At 33.8% G+C, this 20,618-nt stretch overlaps 1 protein-coding gene across 3 annotated transcripts; it reads right to left on the bottom strand.

Annotated features, from left to right (window-relative positions):
* Nucleotides 1-435: 435 nt before the first annotated feature.
* LOC141708460 (putative LRR receptor-like serine/threonine-protein kinase At1g53420) lies at nucleotides 436-19,602 on the bottom strand. Of its 3 annotated transcripts, XM_074512107.1 has the most exons (24): nucleotides 19,242-19,600; nucleotides 18,965-19,142; nucleotides 8,660-8,731; nucleotides 8,494-8,562; nucleotides 7,728-7,799; nucleotides 7,554-7,625; nucleotides 7,308-7,379; nucleotides 7,064-7,135; nucleotides 6,912-6,980; nucleotides 6,745-6,822; nucleotides 6,597-6,668; nucleotides 5,873-5,944; nucleotides 5,291-5,356; nucleotides 4,577-4,642; nucleotides 4,404-4,439; nucleotides 4,153-4,193; nucleotides 3,089-3,459; nucleotides 2,816-3,011; nucleotides 2,472-2,597; nucleotides 2,147-2,265; nucleotides 1,850-2,060; nucleotides 1,489-1,726; nucleotides 1,198-1,348; nucleotides 438-990 (listed from the first exon to the last, which is right to left on the bottom strand). In XM_074512107.1, the coding sequence occupies exons 1-24, from the start codon at nucleotides 19,495-19,497 to the stop codon at nucleotides 637-639; spliced, it is 3,129 nt and encodes a 1,042-aa protein (XP_074368208.1). In that variant the 5' UTR covers nucleotides 19,498-19,600; the 3' UTR covers nucleotides 438-636. The 3 variants fall into 3 exon arrangements, with proteins under 3 accessions (XP_074368206.1, XP_074368207.1, XP_074368208.1); XM_074512105.1 differs by having other exon boundaries at nucleotides 436-990; nucleotides 1,489-2,060; nucleotides 19,242-19,602; XM_074512106.1 differs by lacking the exon at nucleotides 7,728-7,799 and having other exon boundaries at nucleotides 436-990; nucleotides 1,489-2,060; nucleotides 19,242-19,602.
* Nucleotides 19,603-20,618: the final 1,016 nt, after the last annotated feature.

The following is a 20,618-nucleotide window of genomic DNA, read 5'->3' on the forward strand; positions in this document are numbered from 1 at the left end:
GTCTGCTCGCAGAGTTTAGGGTATATCTCAGCTCAGCTCAACGACAGAACGACAGGGCCGATCCCGGGAGCCTAGGATAGCTACCGTCTTGAGCCTATATTTTTAAATCGGCCCAAAATTCAGAAAATTTTAATATTATTATATATTTTTTGTATAAAATATAAAATTACTATAAATTTGTTCTTTTTTTCGGTCTAGTCATAAATTTTAATACATGTTATTTCAAAATTTTACAAAGTTTGAGTTTTTTTAATTTTATGGGATAGGTTTAAGATTTATAAATATATGGCCTTATTTAATGTTATCCGTTAATTGTAACGATTTGAAATAGCTGTTTTAACTAACTGATTGAGGTAGCTATCTTGACTGACCGATTGAATTCAACAGTTTTAGTTTTGAATAAAACTGTTTGGTAATAAATATTTAAATCTTATATCCTTTTAGATCGTTGCAGTATATAGCGTTTTTTAAATATATTTCTGACTTATAATATTACATAATATTATACTGAACAATACAAGTATTATATGTTTTAAGATTTAAGTGGTTTAAATTTTATACAACTCTAGCTATTATATTTAGGGCCCATTTTTTCCGTTTCACCCTGGACTCCTGCAAGTTATGGAACGGCCCTGCTCAACGACCTGATGCATTCTTTAGCATGTAATCAGTGTCTAGTGCGACTGAATACAGATCAGTTCCAGATGCAGAAGAAGCAATCCATGAATCCTCATCAATTGATATACTTTGTGCAGATTGGTGGTGCTTTATCTTCATTGTTGGCTCAGAAACAGATTCAAACTCTGGAACGTCAGCTCTGCCTTCAAGTATGCTAACCACGGAAGACATAGCAGGTCGCTCTGCTGATGTCATATTAGTGCACATAAGACCAACATTAATCATTAACAATGCCTCCTCTTGTTTATATTCCAACCCTAGACTCTCATCAACCAACTCCATCAACTTCCCTTCAAGTTTGAGATCATTAGCCTGTAATTAAGAAAACAGAAGTCTAGTGAAAACTTAATCAGAAGCAGCATAAAATGTTTTGTTCGTGGTACAATAACAAGAAATTCATTCTTGAGATCCCATTATTTTCACCAAGATTGATAGAAAGCAACATAGAAGCATAATTTAGTAGAACAATAATGGGACGTTTCTCTGCTTCAGATCATATATTGCAGTTAATAAAGTTACCCAATCAAGAAGATAAAAGGGTTCCTGCTTTGGCCTATTACTAGTGTTGCTCCTCCCGCTGACAATTTCCAGGGCAACAATTCCGAAACTATAAACATCAGCTTTGTCCGTAAGGTAACCCCTCATTGCATATTCAGGTGCCATATATCCACTAAAACAGGATAAAACATAATGTCATATATTCAGGAGAATTCAGCCTAATATTTCTTTAAAAAAGGAATATCAATAAAATTTATTACTCTTATTACTAGCAGTAGCCAGTTGACTAGAAATATTAGCATGGTGACTCACAAAGTTCCGGCAATTCTGGTGCTTATATGTGTATTGTCCTCCTCATCAAGTTTAGCTAAACCAAAATCAGATATCTTTGGATTTAGATCTTTATCAAGTAGCACATTGGTAGCTTTAATATCTCGGTGGACAATCTTCAATCTCGACTCTTCATGGAGATAAGCCAAACCCCTTGCTATGCCAATGCAGACCCTGTACCTTGTTGGCCAATTCAATTCCAAGCGATATCTTTCAGGGCCTTCAATGTTATCAGGTTTATGGTAAGAACTAAGACGAGAAACCATATACATAGTAATTTTATATAGCATGTATTGTTGAAAATAAAAAATAAAATTGGCAAAGCATGATGCTGCAGAATTACCGAATAAAGCACGAGCTAGGCTGTTATTTTCCAAGTATTCGTATATTAGCAGTAATTCATTTCCTTCTATACAACAGCCATACAGCTTTACGAGGTTTGGATGTTGTAAAGCAGATATCATGCCTATTTCAGTTACAAACTCACGATTCCCTTGCTTTGATTTCTGAGAAAGCTGTTTCACAGCGATTACAGTTCCATCTAATAGAAGCCCCTACAAATTGAAATTTGTGTTGGATTTAAAAAATTAATAGGCATTCAAGAAAAAAAAATTGGGAAAATAGTTCTTGTGTATGTTACCTTGTAAACAGGACCAAAACCACCTTCACCAATCTTATTAGCACTATCAAAATTATTGGTTGCAGCTCTAATCTGCTTTAAGGTAAATGAGCCAGTTTGCAAGTCTAGACTTTGTAGATCTGTTGAAAAATGATGCTTTAGATAATAGTGGAGCAAAACATTCACTATCAGTACTGGTGCACTTGGAGATAGTTTATCTATCATGGTTACATCTAGAATTTGATAGGAGAAACATGATATATGGAGGTGCAGTCAAAGCAATCGAAAAATGATGAAAACCGCTACTTAACTACAATGAAAGGAGTTTCATTGGTTGTGCAAATACCTGATCTCATTGTATCTCTTCGACGGAGACATCCTTTCCACCAAAGTATACCTAGAAGCAAGAAGATAGCAGATGCTACACCAACCACAATACCAACCACAGTGCCCACGGACGCACTTTTCTTTTCTGATAGTTGTACAGGTATTTGGATGAAAAAAACAGTATAAGCATGTGTTGATAGTTGGAAAGATGTAAAGAATGTTATATGTGATAAATTACAATAAGACAAATTTTTCAGAAATATTATATGTGATTGAGAATATGAAATGATAACATGAAACAATCATCCATACTAATGTACACAGGAAGAAAAAAACAGGAACTAGAATGTTTTACGTATTTACCACGAGACACTGCGATAGCTGAAATGAGAGGACCATATACACCTTTAGTAGGGGTTATAGTTGTCCCTTTACCAGCCCAGTAAAAACGGATCTCCAAGGTATTACTGTTTACGCTGGCAGGAAACTCCAATACGACCTCCTTATAAACTCCACCTGCTTCATCTTTAATATTGAAATCCTTCCGCTCCAGCTTCCCCTGCGTTATTAGAACGAACGTTTAATAACTTGTGAAAAATTTGAGCTTAAATTGGTCTAATTATTTTGAACATTTACCTGAATGTAAATATCAAATATTCGCCTGCCAAGGCTACTGAAGGTTTGGTTATCACTAAACATGATTTCTGCAAAGTAAAGCTTTACTGTATACTTCCCATTAAATAGACAAAAACCATAGTAAGTTAGAGACAACGGAGAAAGCCGTGCATCCATTAGCAATTCTCTACGATCTCCATTGAAACTGCTATCTGTTTTGGTAAAAACATTCTTCTCTCCATCCAAAAAGGAACCGGTACTGCTAGATGCCCAGTTGTCCCCACGATAGAATTTCGAAGGTCCAGTAGATGACTGGCTATCCTCCGCATATATAGTTCCATCAGCACTTGTTTGTTTACTACCTCCACAATTGATATAGAAAGAGTTCGCATCTGATACAGATCAGAACATTTTTAAGGCGAAGAAACAAAAACGTGCCACGATGTGAATAGATAACAAAGTCAAAAAAACTGATGTTTTGTTTTTCTTATACCTTCTGCAATATGAGATTTAGCCTACATGAACTAATGGCTGGCCTTATAGGAAATATTATACTTATTTTAGTTCATAATATTAAAATTGTATTATATTAATAAGATAACAATTTTTAGAAAGATCCTATCATAATGTGTATATGTATAGTGTTATCCATCTTGTAGATTAAACTGTATATGTATAGTGTTATCCATCTTGTAGATTAAACTATAATCAGAAGATAAATGTATGTATATATATACTTAAAAAGGATAATACGGTGTAGGGGTACTTTCACCGCATTCATGCACATTACTTGATTTTCTAAATTCTTTGTAAAACGTTGAGCATGCAGAAAATGCAAGACGTTAGTGGTAACTATTGGCTTTTATCCAATTTATGGATATAACGAACACCGATACAAAATTGCAATAGATATAGTGTATACTATTTATCAATTATACGTGTAGTTCTACAAAAATATTTTTGGCGCAATTATAAAATATTTCTCGCACAATTTTCTTTAATTAACAATCAGCAATTATAAGTGTAGTATTACATATAAATTGATTGATCAAGAACAAGCATTTAACTAAATAAATATAGCTTACATCTGGGACAAGACTGGCTTTGCAAGCATGAAACTGTTCCACTGGCAAACAACGTGAACCAAGAAACAGTCATCATAAAATTATTGCTAGAATATTATTAGGATAAAAGTGGAAATGATGTCAAACAGCACATAAAGCAACAACATATTATGATAGGAATTTGAAACAAGATAAATGTGAAAATAATATCAAGCAGAACATGAATCAACAAAATATTATAATATGAGTTCAAATATATGTTTAAAACTTACGACGGACTCCTCTTTGAAGAGCTTCCAAACAGGTTCCTACAAAAACATTCTCAAACACATAAATTAATTATTAGAAAATAATAACTCTCTGCTGATTTAAATTTATTGGGAATAAAGCAGGAATTCATAAGGTTTAGAATTCATAAGGTTGAGAAAGAAAGATGTAATCTTACAGCCCTTGCTTTAGACAGTTATCGTTCCCTGGGCTGACAAGTGTGAGATTGTTGTATGAAAGATCTCTGCACAAAATCCAACAGAGAAGCAATATGACAACAGGAAATTATGGCTTCAAGCATGCTTGTTTAACAACAGACACTTATTGGTTCAATGTGTTACTTGATGCCCAAAATTCAATAGATGAGTATATGAGCACAGGACCTGTGTTTCTGGGCTCAAGCTTGCTTGTTAAACAACAGACACTCATTAGTTTAATGTTTTACTTGGTGATATTGCAGGAGTTACCATGTAGTAATCAAGAATTTATGTCCCATTTTCCAGCCACATATTGTTTGTCTTACTGAAACTACTAGTCGAACGCAACAGGGACAATTCCAGGGTTATATCTAATGTTAGAGAAATAAATTGGTTTGAAGCTGTAAAGTAAACTACTTAAAATTGTCATTGGCTAGTTGATATTGTCCAAGCTCACTCTAATGTAACAAGGGCAGCAGGGCACTGCGCCTTTTATGATTATGAATAAAATTGTGCAGCACATCAAGGAACAATGGTGTGCCAATAATTTCACTATCCATAGAAATACATAGAAACAACTATTTTATGTAAAAAGAATTAAACCAAAGGCAATGAGTACAAAATCAGTAGAACATGAATTCAAATGAACATTTCTGTAGCACTTACACTATAAAAAGATTCAAAGAGAAACTTACATTACTTTGTGTGAGTTCAATATCCAATCAGGCAACGATCCAGAGAGCAAGTTTCCTGTAAAGTAACTAAAAAGATGCAATACAATAGATTATTATAATCAGTTGCTCTTCAATACTGATCGAGATCGATTTTATGTCTGCTACCACCAAAAATTTTATCGCTCATCATGCCAATGACCAAGGATTAAATGGATTGATCCTTTAGCATCTACTCATTCATATAAAACCATATGGTCATCTTTAGGAAAATCTGTTTGGAAACTTATTTGTCGATTTCTTTTGGAAATTAAATAAATGTAAAAGAGAGTAACCCAGAAAACCGAGGATTTCTGAGTCTAAAATTTTGAAGCCCGTGGATTATCACAACAACTATGTTTTCAACTTATTAATTTAGCCTTCAGGACTCCGCTCAACATATTGAGTAATCAAAACATGAAAAAGTGGACTAACAATCACTAAAATGGTTATTTAGATCAGTTCCTTGCATCATTCTGCTACCTTAAACACTAACAATGGGGAATACATATTAAGATTAGCTTGGTGCATTTAAAATAGTAAAAAGTTAAGGATCAGAGTTCTTACATATTGTCTACTGCACTTAGGTTTTTCATACTGCTCGATATGGTGCCACTTAGTCTATTAAAGCTAAGGTCTCTGCAAGAGAAAATCAATACATAGTATTATGGAATCATTACATGATGATAGTATTTTACTAAAGATGGTGGACCTGAACAGATAATAAGCACTTCACTTTTAATTTTGTAGTTGTCAATGAGAATTGTCTGTTTATGGACACAATGAATCCCGCTGTTATTTTTACTCATCCAACCATTATTAGCGTCAAGGCTTCATATTTTCTAAAAGGAACTAACTGTGACATTTGAATACAATACTGAGCAGAGCACTATTAATTTGGGTACATGTAAAATCCTTGACCAAAGTTCTTAAGCTTGAGTGTGCATTGTTCTTAATAGTTGACCTATGTTTTATGTTTATGATTCTAGAATGAGATGCCATTATGGTGAAGTCACTATAATTTGATTCAAGTCAGAATATGCATGTCACTCCGCCTTTGTATACAATATAGCAGCCCAGACATAAATTATAAAACTGATGCAGTCAGACAAAATGATGTATGCTTGCATGAATTTTTTGATTTTATTACCATCATCATACATAACAGGTCTGAACTTCAACATGTGATCATAAACTTATGGGTCGGTTAGTACAAAAAAACTATTGCCCAAACAACAATATAAAAAGTTGCAAAAAAATCAGAGAAGGAAGAAAGTATAGATCTACTAACAGCGTCGTCAAGTACTCCATTTCACCAAGATATTCTGGTAGTTGTCCTACAATATTGCAACTCCTTAATATCCTGCCAAAAACGAAGAGTCACTCTGTAGTTACTAACGATTTTCATCATGAAAGAGTTTTATAAGTAAGCAACATACAATGTTTTGAATTCTCTGAAGCTAGATTTATTGAGGGCAGGAAATTTTCCGTCGTTTCCATTCAAGTCACTGATTCTCCTGCATATTAAATTAGTAAACAGTGTTAAAAAAGTAGCTAGCAATCAAACCAAACATATAAATCTGTCAGATAGAAGGGTAGAACTGACAAGTCGAAGAAATTCGCCAAAAGACTAAAGTCAGGAATTGGCCCATCCAAACCACTAGCTTGGATATCTCTGCATTGGCAACTTAACTATGAGAAACTGACAAAAACACAGAACATGAACATGCTGATGTTGGGAAGAGGCAAAACACTTACAGTCTTTTAAGGTTTGTCCAGGTCTGTATGTAGCTAGGTATCTTGCCTGAGAAGTTGTTATCACTGATTCGACTGCAGTTGCATTAAAATAAAGATCTTAATCATTATAGATATTACGTATATATAACAGAGGATAAAGAATTCAGACAAAACCGTCAAGTATCCATACAATAATATATTTGTTTTCTAACAAAATGAACAAGGAAGACGCAATGAAGACTTCTTATACGATCTAGGATCTTACAAGTCTGTCAGAGAAGTCAGCTTGGCGAGTGTGTCGGGCAATGGTCCAGTGAAATTGTTTGAAGACAGCGAGCTTTGCCAATAGTTAAAAAAAGTAGACAATTCAAAATCTGACAACTAAAATAGTGTAGAAATTTAGCAGTTAAGGGGTTGACGCAGACAAAATGTGCATGTTACATTAAGAAATACACCGACCGGTGACCACGCAGTCTTACGAATAGTGAAAACCATACAGGTGGAGACTTACATTGCTGAAATAGCAGGAAGATCACCAAGCTGTGGGGGAATATTTCCTGACATCCGATTGGCATCTAGCTCCCTGTAGGAACGTAAATAATCGTCACAAAAGAAATCTTACCAAAAATTTTCCGACAATAGCCAAATTATTCAAATGAAAGGAGCCAACGCCAAAAACAATTACAGTTTTCCTAAAGTAACAATGCTTCCATATTCTTCTGGTATTGGACCCGTCAAGCGATTGGCAAGGAGTGAGCTGTAGGCACACTCATCAGGTTAAAAATGAGTAAATAAAAAGAAAATTGATCAACAAACACAATTGGGTTAAAGCTTAATTTTGCAACAATATATCCATCCGTCCATGTCCGTGAAGTACTTAAAAATGTATCTGTCTGTACTTTGACCAGAAATAACCGTGTAAATTGACCTATCCATAAGTGAAAAAAAGTACTTTTTTCCCTACTTCATTAGCAAACCGGTCTCATTTATTTACACTTTTCTCAGATGTTACTTCTAATTTTTTATATTTCAAAATTTTTAAAAAAATAGTAAATTTTTATAATTTTTAAAATAATTATCCATTATTTTTTTCCAATATATTCATTTTTTACATATAATATTAATCTGTCTCCCTACTTTACTTATTTTTTTAACTTTTCTCTACTATTTTATTATGTTTCTTAAATTTCGTGTCCAATCCAAATATAAATATTGTGGAGGGATTGAGAAATACAATTTTGGAGCATAGAGGCTTAATAGCTGACGAATGTATGGTGAAAGGCTTAAGGCTTAAAAGATCACAACACAATACGATAAATAGTGATCTTGAGCCAACTCATCTCACTGTTGATTCAACAGGGAAGCTTACCCGGGATATGCAAGCTAAATACATTAATATTAATCAAAATAAAAAATGTAAAAATGGTTTGGCTTAAAGAAATATTACGTACATCTGGACAAGTTTCAAAGAGGCCCATTGGACAGGTAGAGTGCCCTCGATGTAGTTGCGAGTCAAATCTCTGCATTAAATCAACAAAAATTAGGTATTCTTATTATTATTACTTAAAAAGGTGTAAATAAATAAAAGGAGGAGGGGGTAAATTTAGTGGTACTCACATAACTTGTAGGTAAGGTAATTTCTGAAATTCTGGTGGGAGCTTTCCTGTCAGATTTTGCGACTTGAGTATTCTGCAATTTTCAGTTTTCGTACTTGTTTCAGATTGTAATAACTCTATATTAGTATTCCTTCTTTTCATTTCTTTACAATTTATTTTTTTTCATTTTTTTATAATTTCCTTTTTAAGATATCTCATTCATTTTTTTATATTTTAAAACTTATCAAAAATAATTAATGGTCATTTCTCCATTTTTTAATCTTTTTCACACTACTTTTACTCCATTATCTCCCTTTTATACATTAAAAATCAATAAATATCATCACTTCATCCACTTTTCTTTCTTTTTTTTATTATTTTATATATATTTCTTAATCTCCCGACCAAATGAAATCCCCCTTCCTTAAATTTAGGTTTAATTTTTAAAAACTACAGCAACCACTTAACCCTATGAAGTTAATAAATGGCCCACGTCAAGTCTCTCTCGTAACAATAATAATAATTTAATAATTTTAAAGTTACAATAAGCCACTTAAGATAATACCATTACCGTGCACAAGTACAAGTAGATTTCTTAGTCCCGAAAGCAATGTAATGTTATAATATATTTTTTTGCTAAATAATGTAATGTTATAATTGATATCATTTTTATAATTTGAAATTATATATTAAAATTTAAAATAATTGTTTCTTTAGATGCAAAAATGTATAAATATATTCTTCATTCTAAATTTAAAATTAAGGATATATTTATATATTCATCTCATGTCATCAAGTAACCACAAAATAATATTAAAATGATAAACTTTATATAAAATTTAGAGGGAGAGAGATAAAAATGAGTCAAATTAGAAATATTTTGGATGCAAAAAATAACTAATATTGAAGTTAAAATTTTATTCTAACAACAAAAAATATTTTTTAGTGCCAAATTCGAGTTGCTTACGATTTTTTGCCAAAAAGTGTGTATGAAATTACCCATGCACTCCCTTATAAGTTATTAGATTTAACTTTTGTGTAGTCAACTTAATTAAAATCTAGCAGAAATTTATTAATATTTTATAAGTAGACAAAAATAAAAAATTATATTATTAAAAAGTATATTAAATTTACTTTAAAATATCATTTTTAATTTTTTTAAATAATATAAGAATAATATTTAATTTTCGTTCAAAAATTGGTCAGTTTAACCAAAAAATACAATTAAAAAGGGACAAAGGGAGTAGTTATTTTTTATATCATTTTTTCAAAAAAAAATTATTAATGAGTTAAGCATCAAAATACCCCATTTTCAGAGTTCATTTAATAATTTCTAGTAAGTCCTTATAAATATTATAAAATATTAATTCTTATGATTTAAGACATAATTTTAAATTTCAACTTCAACATTAATTATTATCTTCGTTTCTTATTATTATAATATTATTAAATTTGAATGAGATATGAAAGAAAGAGATTAGAAAAACAGTTAAGAGAGAGAGAGATCATTTTTATATTAATAAAAATGATATAAAACATGAGCTGTGTTTATTTAAAAATAAGTTACGAGAAAGGTGTCTTACTGTTTCATGCTGCGCATGCGCATCAGCCTAAAGAGAAACAGTGCAACAGAGGACTGTCACGGTAGAAAATTGCGTTTTATAAAATACGGAGCCTAAAACAACGTATTGACGGGATATTTTGGACAAAAAATCTGAAATTGGATAGGACAATGAAAATCGGGAATGAAGCATTTTTTTCCCATCACCCTTTACTAATTTCATTTACATTATTTCAAATATATTATAGCATTTACATTATTATAAAAATATGTTAAAATCACAATAATACAAATTTATTATCCATTTTTTCAACATTTAAAGAATTCATAATGATTTAGTGTACATAAAAAAAAATATATTTACAAATATGATAATCGGGGAACAAGTATACGCTAGTCCCCTATATCGATATCGTTTATACATTTTTCATTTTTTGTTCCAAACTCAAAATTTTTCTTCAATATCCGAGAGATCTGATAGGAATCAGAGGGGTAAAACGTTCCTCCGCTTCGGACTTAAATTCGAACTTAAAGCCGAAACTTTAATCTGTTAGTTCAAAATTAGTTTTACAATTGTTAAAAAATGCGGTACGTGTATTTGTCTGAAAATGACTTAAAATTCAAATAATAGCTTGAAGTTTGTATGACATCTTATTATTATGATAATTGTATTACCACGGGACTGTTTTCCAGATTATTTTTTATTTTTAGATTCTTAATAATTCACGAGTAACTTGTAAGATGTTGACGGAGGAATTTGGTATCAACAAAATTTGAGGTTCGTAACCAGAAACAAGATCTGTGATGGCGGTTCTTCGTCGGAAACGTGAACAGTAGTCGGTGGATCTGATGAACAGTATTCGTCGGAAAAGATGAACAGTGTTTGTTGGTGGTGATTATTGGAGGCTGAGATTGCTTAGGGTTAGTGGTGGCTCATTTACGCTCTCGCTTCTGACCCCTTGTAATTTGTCTACGTATCCCTATTTATAGGGAATCAAGCCAACGTAGTTCTTGGGGAACAAGAAGCCTAACGGGCTTAGATTTCTTTAACCCGAGACCTAATGGGAAACCCACTAGAAACCGTCTTCTACTAGCTTTAGGAATGTCCGCCGATGAGGCCCAACCACAAAGGTCCAAGACTCGTCCGCGGCTTCGAGACTTCACGGATAAGGCATCTCCCTGGCCAAGGATAACCCTCCGCTGCCAGCTGTTTCTCTAGTCCGTGGACGCAGATATAGCCGTGGTTCACCCCAAATTTTGGACGCATCCTTGCCCCCGATAAGGAGCCCCTACCAGATTACAGGACAAGTGATCCCAAGCTTTTGGGTGCAAAGTGCAGGATACTCCGAAATCTCCCAACGAGGACACCCGTTGACTACAGAGACAGAGCTCCCAAACCACACACCAGATTTTACCTCACATCCTCAATGAGGACACCCATTGACTACAGGAGGAGGCCTTCAGTCCAGGCATACCCTTGGAGGTCTCTGACCACGGACACCGTCTTTCATGTAGATATGCTACAGGAAGGAGTTTCTTCAATAGAGTACCTGCATCAAATAAGTTAGTAATAATAATCTCTATCTTCCTTGAATCTTCCAAATAGTTCGTCCAAGTAGCATGTCAAAGTTGCATTCTGTGCCAAGTAGAAGCTAAGGGCGCGCCCAAACATTTTTGTATGTTGGCGCCGCCCTGTGTCATCAGCCTTTGATCTCTTCTTTTACCATTCTACATTATAGAGCGCCCTAAATTATTCAACGGTTAGGGCTCGCCTTAACCCTGTCCAAGGAAAACCAAGGTATGAATCTATCAAAGTAATCATGTCCGAGGAGTCCGTCCGAGAAATCCGTCCAAGGAATCTGTCAACCACACATTTAGGGCTCGCCCTAACTTGTCCAAAGGTAAGAGCTTGCCCTGACCTGTCCAAGGGTTTTGGCGCGTACCAACCCGACCACGAACATTCATTTCCTTGGCCGTCCTTCCTTGGTCATCCGCCCTTAGCTGTCCGCGAACACTCATTTTTTTGGCGTTCGCCCAAATCGAATTATGTTGACCCGAATTTGACCAGGATATCTTTTGTACCCGGATAATTTGACCCGGATACTTCTATTTGTAGGGTGTGTCTTCTCTATGTTACTAGCATATAATAGTGATTCTTTTAATATTTTCAAGTTCTTCATACTTTTGGCGACATCTTCTATGCATGTATGAAGCTTTAAAGTTGCACTTAAAGCTTTATGATATCCATTTATCAAAGCCCTGCATATTCTCCTACTTTTCATTCATGACGAGCCCATTTTACTTATCCTTTTTCTTCCATTCTGAACATTCATTGTGTCCATTTTATCAATATAAGTTGTGACTACTCCAGTCTCATAAGGCGCGCCCTGCACCTTAGATCTTTGTCACAAAAACTCAAGAAGGTTTTAGAGCTTTTTATGATAACACACCTTCACACGAAGAAATTCAAATTTTGGATTTTCAACTCGAAATATATAATACCAAATTTTAACTACTACTGGCTACCCCCAATTTCATGTGAAATCAAAGATAAAGCATGAAATTTTGTGTCCTCCATAATCATGTTTTTATTTTCTACTAGTAGCTTTCTTCGGTCCTTGATTTTTGATGCATACCCCACTATCATGCAAGTAACACAATGTTCCCTTCTTGCTAATTCGAAAAGTCGATGTATAGTCATTCTCTACTATGGAGATAACATGTCCTCCCAGGAGCAGCACCACCCTTTACATTCACAAGGACGCGTCTTGTTGCTCATGATGCTTTTATTTAGTTTATATACGTGAACATATCATGTTTTTCCATTGGCATCATCCCTTTCATCTATGTCTGGCATATCTTATTTTTGGTTCGAAGCATATTTAACAATGCTACTCCTGCTCCACTTTGCTAGATGCATAGTATTTGCTCTAATTATTTTACTTTGATTCGAGGCACCTTAACAGAGGAAAACCTGCTTACTTCAATCCTTTTTGGTTAGAAGGCGCGCCTGAAAATTTTCTAGTCATATTTTGCTTCCAACGTAATCCTCTTGTGTTCATCATAAGTTAATCATATTACCTATTTTTTCATGCACCAAATAAGTCTCCATAATTGTGCTGCTCGTATAAATTATTGAAGACATCTAGGGTTTTTATTATTATTCTTTAAGCCGCACAAATCTCGATCCATAACACTCCACTTCGGCTCGTCTAGTTCATGCCAAAAGCAATCTTTCGTGCGTACATTTTATTTTCATGGGTTATCAATTCTTTACCACCTCTTCTTGAAATAAATAAACCATCCTTAACTTTATCTTTTATTATTTATTTGCAGGAACCAACCCACTTTCTTTTAAGGGCGCACCCCAATATTCCTCACCGTCATATGCAAATTAATACTAAAGCTAGTATTTTCTCTCTTCAGTAGTTATATATTTCCATGCAAGCAATATTTCTGTTTTAATCAATATTACTGTGTTCAGCCAAACAAGAAACCACCTTCTTTTTCTTGAGTAACTTAAGTAAGGCGCCGTCTGTGAAATAGATTTTTAAATGGCGCGCCCTTTATCAAGACTGACTAAGAGAAGTGACCTTATATTTTCTTTCTGGACACATCGTTCAACGAAAATTGGTCATCGTGTATTTGAATGTCACATAAATCTGAAGGGGCTCTCCTAAAAAGCATGAGGATCTCACGTTTCAAGAAAATATTTTGTTTTCTTTCTTGTACAATTCGATGGAGGTGCAAAGATTAAGACTGATGAGGTGACTTATCTTAGTCACACAAAGGGGCTGATATAGGAACACGAGGATCTCACATTTATTCCACTTTCAGGAAAAAAGAAGGACTTTCACCAATGTTCCTAAAGCCGCACCTTTGTTTAATCACTTTCATACTGAACTTCAAGTACTATATAATCCTCGTAATTAAAATTATCCATCCAAGCATCGAGTGTCGTCACCGTGTTGTGAATTTAGTAGGGATCAACCCTGAGGCTTATAAAAAAAATTGATCGGAGCAGAAATGATATAGCTGACACAAACGGATGAGATGTCAAAGTAATTGAAAGTGTATCATGTTGCTCACGATATGGTATAAATGAATTAGGGTGATGTCAAAGCATAGCTATGACAACTATATAAAATATGAAGTCACTACACATGAGATTGGTATATTCAGGTCACGCCTTCAAGACTCAGTCGTCTCACTGAACACGTGAGGGCGCGTCCTCTAGAGATAGTATCTCGAAAAGCTTAGAATGACCATCTTCATTGGTCATCACTTTCGTAACTTCAATTCTATCTTTTATCGGTATCTCATGGAGGTGCTCGCTCGTGTCTGCGGTGCCTCTCCCTATAATTTTCATGAAAATTAAGGAGCACACGCATAGCATCACGGGGCATTGATTCTCCATCGTTGTCAACCTTTTTCCATTCCAGAAGCAGCATGCAGAGAACATCATCCCTCATACGTATTCTGAGCCTTTTTTTAAAAAAAGAGGTGAAATCCCTTCTTTCTTCTGAAAGTTCTCTACCCGGCGACATTCATCAAAGGTATTGCCCGAAGTCATCTCTCATTCACATTATAATCAGCATATCCTTCCTCGGATAATCTTCCTTCAAGTTCAAGAAACGAATAAAAAAAATTGAAACACAAGTAGTTGGTGTTTACCTCGAGGGATCACTATAAAGATGAAGCTTTTTCCTCCAGATCTTGCTTGGAGCCAACATCTGGCTATCCTTGTCCGTCGTTGTTCATCGGAGGTTACCATCTTTGAGTAACTTTTGCCATGGCTATTCTATTGGATCTTTCTCTAAAGAACCTTCATCATATTGAGACATCTTTCAACCTAGATGTAGATCTTGATCAGCCCCTCTATCTAGCGCAAATTGTTGACGGAGGAATTTGATATCTACAAAGTTTGAGGTTCGTAGCCGGAAACAAGATCTGTGATGGCGGTTCTTCGTCGAAAACGTGAACAGTAGTCGGTGGATCTGATGAAAAGTATTCATCGGAAAAGATGAACAGTGTTTGGTGGTGGTGATTATTGGGGGCTGAGATTGCTTAGGGTTAGTTGTGGCTCCTTTGCGCTCTCGTTTCTGACCCCTTGCAATTTGCCTACGTATCCCTATTTATAGGGAATCAAGCCAACGTAGTTCTTGGGGAACAAGAAACCTAACGGGCTTAGATTTCTTGTCCCGAGGCCCAATGGGGAACCCACTGGAAACCGTCTTCTACTAGATTTAGGAATGTCCGCCGATGAGGCCCAACCACAAAGGTCCAAGGCTCGTCCGTGGCTTCGAGACTTCATGGATAAGGCATCTCCCTGGCCAAGGATAACCCTCCGCTGCCAGCTGTTTCTCTAGCCTGTGGACGCAGGTATAGCCGTGGTTCACCCCAAATGTTGGACGCATCTTTGCCCCCCGATAAGGAGCCCCTACCAGATTACAGGACAAGTGATCCCAAGCTTTTGGGTGCAAAGTGCAGGATACTCCGAAGTCTCCCAACGAGGACACCCGTTGACTATAGAGACAGAGCTCCCAAAGCACACACCGGATTGTACCTCACATCCCCAATGAGGACACCCATTGACTACAGGAGGAGGCCTTCACTCCAGGCATACCCCTGAAGGTCTCTGACCACGGACACCGCCTTTCCTGTTGATATGCTACAGGAAGGAGTTCTTCAATAGAGTACCTGCATCAAATAAGTTAGTAATAATAATCTCTATCTTCCTTGAATCTTCCAAATAGTTCGTCCAAGTAGCATGTCAAAGTTGTATTCTGTGCCAAGTAGAAGCTAAGGGCGCGCCCAAACATTTTTGTATGTTGGCGCCGCCCTGTGTCATCAGCCTTTGATCTCTTCTTTTACCATTCTACATTATAGGGCGCACCCTAAATTATTCAACGGTTAGGGCTCGTCTTAACCCTGTCCAAGGAAAACCAAGGTATAAATCTATCAAAGTAATCATGTCCGAGGAGTCCGTCCGACAAAATTCGTCCAAGAAATCTGTCAACCACACATTTAGGGCTTGCCCTAACTTGTCCAAAGGTAAGAGCTTGCCCTGACCTGTCCAAGGGTTTTGGCGCGTGCCAACCCGGCCACGAACATTCATTTCCTTGGTCGTCCTTCCTTGGTCATCCGCCCTTAGCTGTACGCGAACACTCATTTTCTTGGCGTTCGCCCAAATCGAATTATGTTGACCCGAATTTGACCCGGATATCTTTTGTACCAAATTTTGGCTATAATATAATATAAATTTTTCTAACCAGAAATTAATTTAAAATTTTTACATTTAAATTTTATGATAAACAGTAAAATTTATCCAAAGAGCCCCTTAAAAATTCAAATTAAAAATTATAGTACTATTCAAAAAATTGTAAGAAAACGCGTGAGGACTATGATTGGATACTGTATTGCTAGCGAAAAGCAGGAACACAGGTGGGGTCAGATTTGGTGTAACGATCAAGTGAACGAGTGCCGGCCCTCTACATTTACAAAGAGCGGTTCACTGAATATGATGACATTTCCTTTTTGTCTATATCATTGAAAAACACTCGCAGTATAAATTATTTATTCAGTTAGTTAATTCTATAATTTATTCACGAGAACTTGTCTGCATACAGAAAAAAATTGACCATTTCAAAAAATGCTAATTAATAATACTAGTTTAATATCGTGCCATACGGCTTTGTATAATTTTGTTAACAGATTTTTTTGTATTAATTTATATTGAGTTCTTTAATTTATTTATTTAAATTTTTACATAATGTGAATTTATGATTTATATATCAATATTTATATATGTTTATTATTTTTTAATTAGAGGTATTTGAAAGATATAATATAACTGATTGAATGATATAGTTTTATTGGTTAAAAGTTAAGTTTTAGTTTAGAACATTTATATAATGTTTCGTCTTATATTAATTTTATTTTATCATAGATCAATAGTTTACATGTTTGTGATTTAACCCCAAAACTACAATCAATAGTTTATATATTGCGTTTAATCCAAAACATGTTAAAACAACCAAATTCAACTAATTATTTTTAGTTTGATTATATTTTTTAAGGTCAAATAATTTTGTTTTAACCCGGATAAATACTATATATGATTTTGTTTTAATTGATCAAATTATATATATTTATTTTGATTTAGTTTTAGTTTGGAACGATTGTATAATATCTTTTTAGCCTGAATGAATAGTTTATGATATTTTGTCCAAACCCGGTTCAATAATATTTTTTTTAGTCGAATTAATGATATTAATTATTTTTTTCTTAACTCGAGACATATTTATATATACCTTAATCTGAATTAGAACATAAATTAGTAAAAAAAAATTGACTTTAACACCAATTAGAATAATAACGAGTTCAATATGAATAATAATCTAAATTGGTCGAAATGATTGACCGACCGACCAAATTTTTAATATTTCGTCTATTATAATATAATATAGATATAAATGAAATGAAAATTCAAAAAATTTGAAATTTTTTGTTTGGGTTAAATACCAAGTTGTTGACCGATTGTGTCCAAAAAATTTATGTAGGTCACTGATTGCAAATTTGACTTGAAGTGATCATCAATTAACTTAATTTGATCATTTTGTTAAAGTTAAAAATTGAAATTACACAAAATTAAAAAGGTAACATAATCCTACGATAAAAAAAAAGGTAACATAAGTCGATGAAACTCGTTTTAGGTTTTATTATGGTTAGTAAAACATGCTGTTTTGCTCAAGAAATCATTTGAATTCTTCAAAATCTAAAAAATGGAAGAATCTTAAGGTTTCATCATTGCTTGAGTCAAATAAGAAGTTTTACTAATCATATTGAAGTTCACAACGGTTTTTACACACATATATTATTATTTTTCAATTTTGACTATTTTTAATTTTCAACTTTAATAAAATAAATAAATTAATTTTATTAATTATCATTTCGAGTCAAATTTGTAATTAGTAATCTATTTAAATTTTCGGAACACAATTAATCACCTACTTAATATTTAACCATTTATCTATTTAAGCACGTAAAGTGTCAAAGTAAGTTCGCTTAAATCGCTAATCAAAATATTTGGGTTAAAGGTTCGATCTAGGTTAGGCAGGAACACCCCATTTTATTTTTGAACTTTGAAATATATTTATTTACTATATAAATTATTTAAAGTAAATTGAGGAACCTTAAACGGTAAACCTAACAAAAATTGCATTAATGTAAATTATAAAAGGATAAAATATGAAAAGAGGTCATATATCACTTTAGTCATCAATCTAATCAAGTTATCATTTGAATCAATATAGTCCGAATATACATAAAATAAATACCTCTTAATATACACTCGAGAATTAAAAATAATTTTTATAAATATTTATGTATTGCTTGTGAATACTACTATAACCAAATAAAAAGTTATAAATTCTAATATTTTAGATAATATATTTTGATTTTTTTAAAAATTTATCTACTATTTATTTTAAATTTTTAATTATTTTATTTCATTTAAATAAAAATAATTAGTATATAGACTTTATAAATCTATATATATTATGTTAAATACTAGATATCATAATTTTTAATTTGGTTGCACTAATATTTAATAAAAATATTCAAAACTTCGTAAAAATAATTTTTAACTCACAGGTACATATTTAGAGGTATCCTTTTGATATTTTTTATATCTTTAATGAATATGACCACTTGATATTTAACCCAATTAAAAAATTATTAAAGACAAGAAGAAAAAACACGTACATGCCAGTGACGTGGCAAACGGTGCCGTTGGAGGAGCAATTCCCACAAGAGACAGCATTATCTGGTGATTTCTGGCCTACTGTTGACGTATTCCAACCAGAAGCTCCACTGCATGGATCCACATCAAAATTCCAGTTGGTCTTTCCCAGTGTCTTTGCACTTTCTTTCAAAGCTTCCACTGAAATTATTCATGTAAACAACAGGGTTATATACATCCTTATGTACCCATATGTATCTTGTTCTTGTTGAAAACAAATTTCTGACCAAATTTACGTACCTTCATCACTTGCCAGAGCTGCAGAAGCAGGAGTGATTGCGAAACATATAAAGTAAAATAGCAGGACTGTTATGACAAGCTGCTGTGTAAGTAGAACTGGAGCTGCTAGGCCTCGGGGCTTCATGATCACCATAAATTGATTATTTAACTTAATCTTAATTAGCTTGCTCATAGTCTCGTATATTATAGCTTGTAAATCATGAAAGCTGAAAGATGTTAGACGTATATGATGAATGTGAAGGAGTGACTTAGGCATTGACCAAGTCTAGCTATCATGTTTTGCTTTCTAACTGTGCCTTTTGAAAAGTTTGGTTGATTGAAGGATGATTAGATAAATCAAAAGATTTGGTTTCTTTGAAAAGTTTGAGCAATAAAGTATATGATGCTATTGACTTAATCTAAAATCAACTACACCTTGATATTAATTTATTTTGATTTCAATTATTGTCATTTTCAGTGTCATAATTACCTGGTAATTACTAAGCGACAACATTATCTCCGGTTAAACAAAAATCTAAGGTCTCTATCTCATCTATGCACCGATGCACGCTTTGTTCTCCAGTTTAGGGGGGGGGTGGAAGAATTAAATATTATATATTTTTGTTTCTTTTTCAATCATTTCGAATAACAGAAAATCCAAAGAACCTGTTTAATATCTTATATTTTCTTTACTTTCTTCTAGATTTCTTTTAAAAATATTAAAGAACAACCTGTTTAATTATGGGTTTGGAAGTTTTTTTGCTCAACAAACAATTTTCTAAAAAGAAGTAGGCATGCATATTTACTGTCCTCTGTGCAGGATAAAATGTACATCAGGAAAATTGCGACTTGCGGCATGCCACTTGCCAGAGACTACGTACAGTCTTTCCAAACACGGCTACACTATTAATTTAGGGCACATTTTTTTCCATCCACTCTAGAATAATGCTTTGTTTATTAGAACGACAAAGGGACATGCTTCCTTTGCTCGACCCTGATCCACCCGTGTTGGCATTAGTAATCTTAAACTTGTATTTTGATATTAATCTATTTATTGCATTGATTGTAATCTTGCATTAGAGATTTGGTTTGCATTGATAGAAAGATTTTAGGATCATGAAGAATAAATCAGTAGAGAAATTACAGGAATCAGTCAGTCCATTATCTCATGATTTTCTAGGTCTTCAAGTTTTATCTATATATTGTACTGCTCCTTATGAATAAAATTAAGTCTTTGGGTGTGCATTTGTGGTTCTTATTTTCAAAGCTTAACAAAGACAAAGTTGAGTTATTTTGATTACAAGAATTGGCATCAGAGCCTCGGTACTCTGTAACCACGACACAAACTGCAAATGGACATGGGAAAGGGTAAGGGAGGATCAGTTGGCCTAACTTATC

This window comes from Apium graveolens, chromosome 2, assembly GCF_009905375.1.
Source record: "Apium graveolens cultivar Ventura chromosome 2, ASM990537v1, whole genome shotgun sequence".
In the NCBI taxonomy this organism is placed as follows: Eukaryota; Viridiplantae; Streptophyta; class Magnoliopsida; order Apiales; family Apiaceae; genus Apium; species Apium graveolens.

Excerpts from the sequence above, each read along its gene's own strand:
- LOC141708460 (XM_074512105.1), bottom strand. The coding sequence starts at position 19,497 with ATGCCTAAGTCACTCCTTCACATTCATCATATACGTCTAACATCTTTC. Across the intron at positions 4,194-4,403 it reads TCTTCAAAGAGGAGTCCGTC|TGGAACAGTTTCATGCTTGC; the intron begins GTAAGTTTTAAA and ends GTTGTTTGCCAG. Across the intron at positions 3,012-3,088 it reads TATTTGATATTTACATTCAG|GGGAAGCTGGAGCGGAAGGA; the intron begins GTAAATGTTCAA and ends CTAATAACGCAG.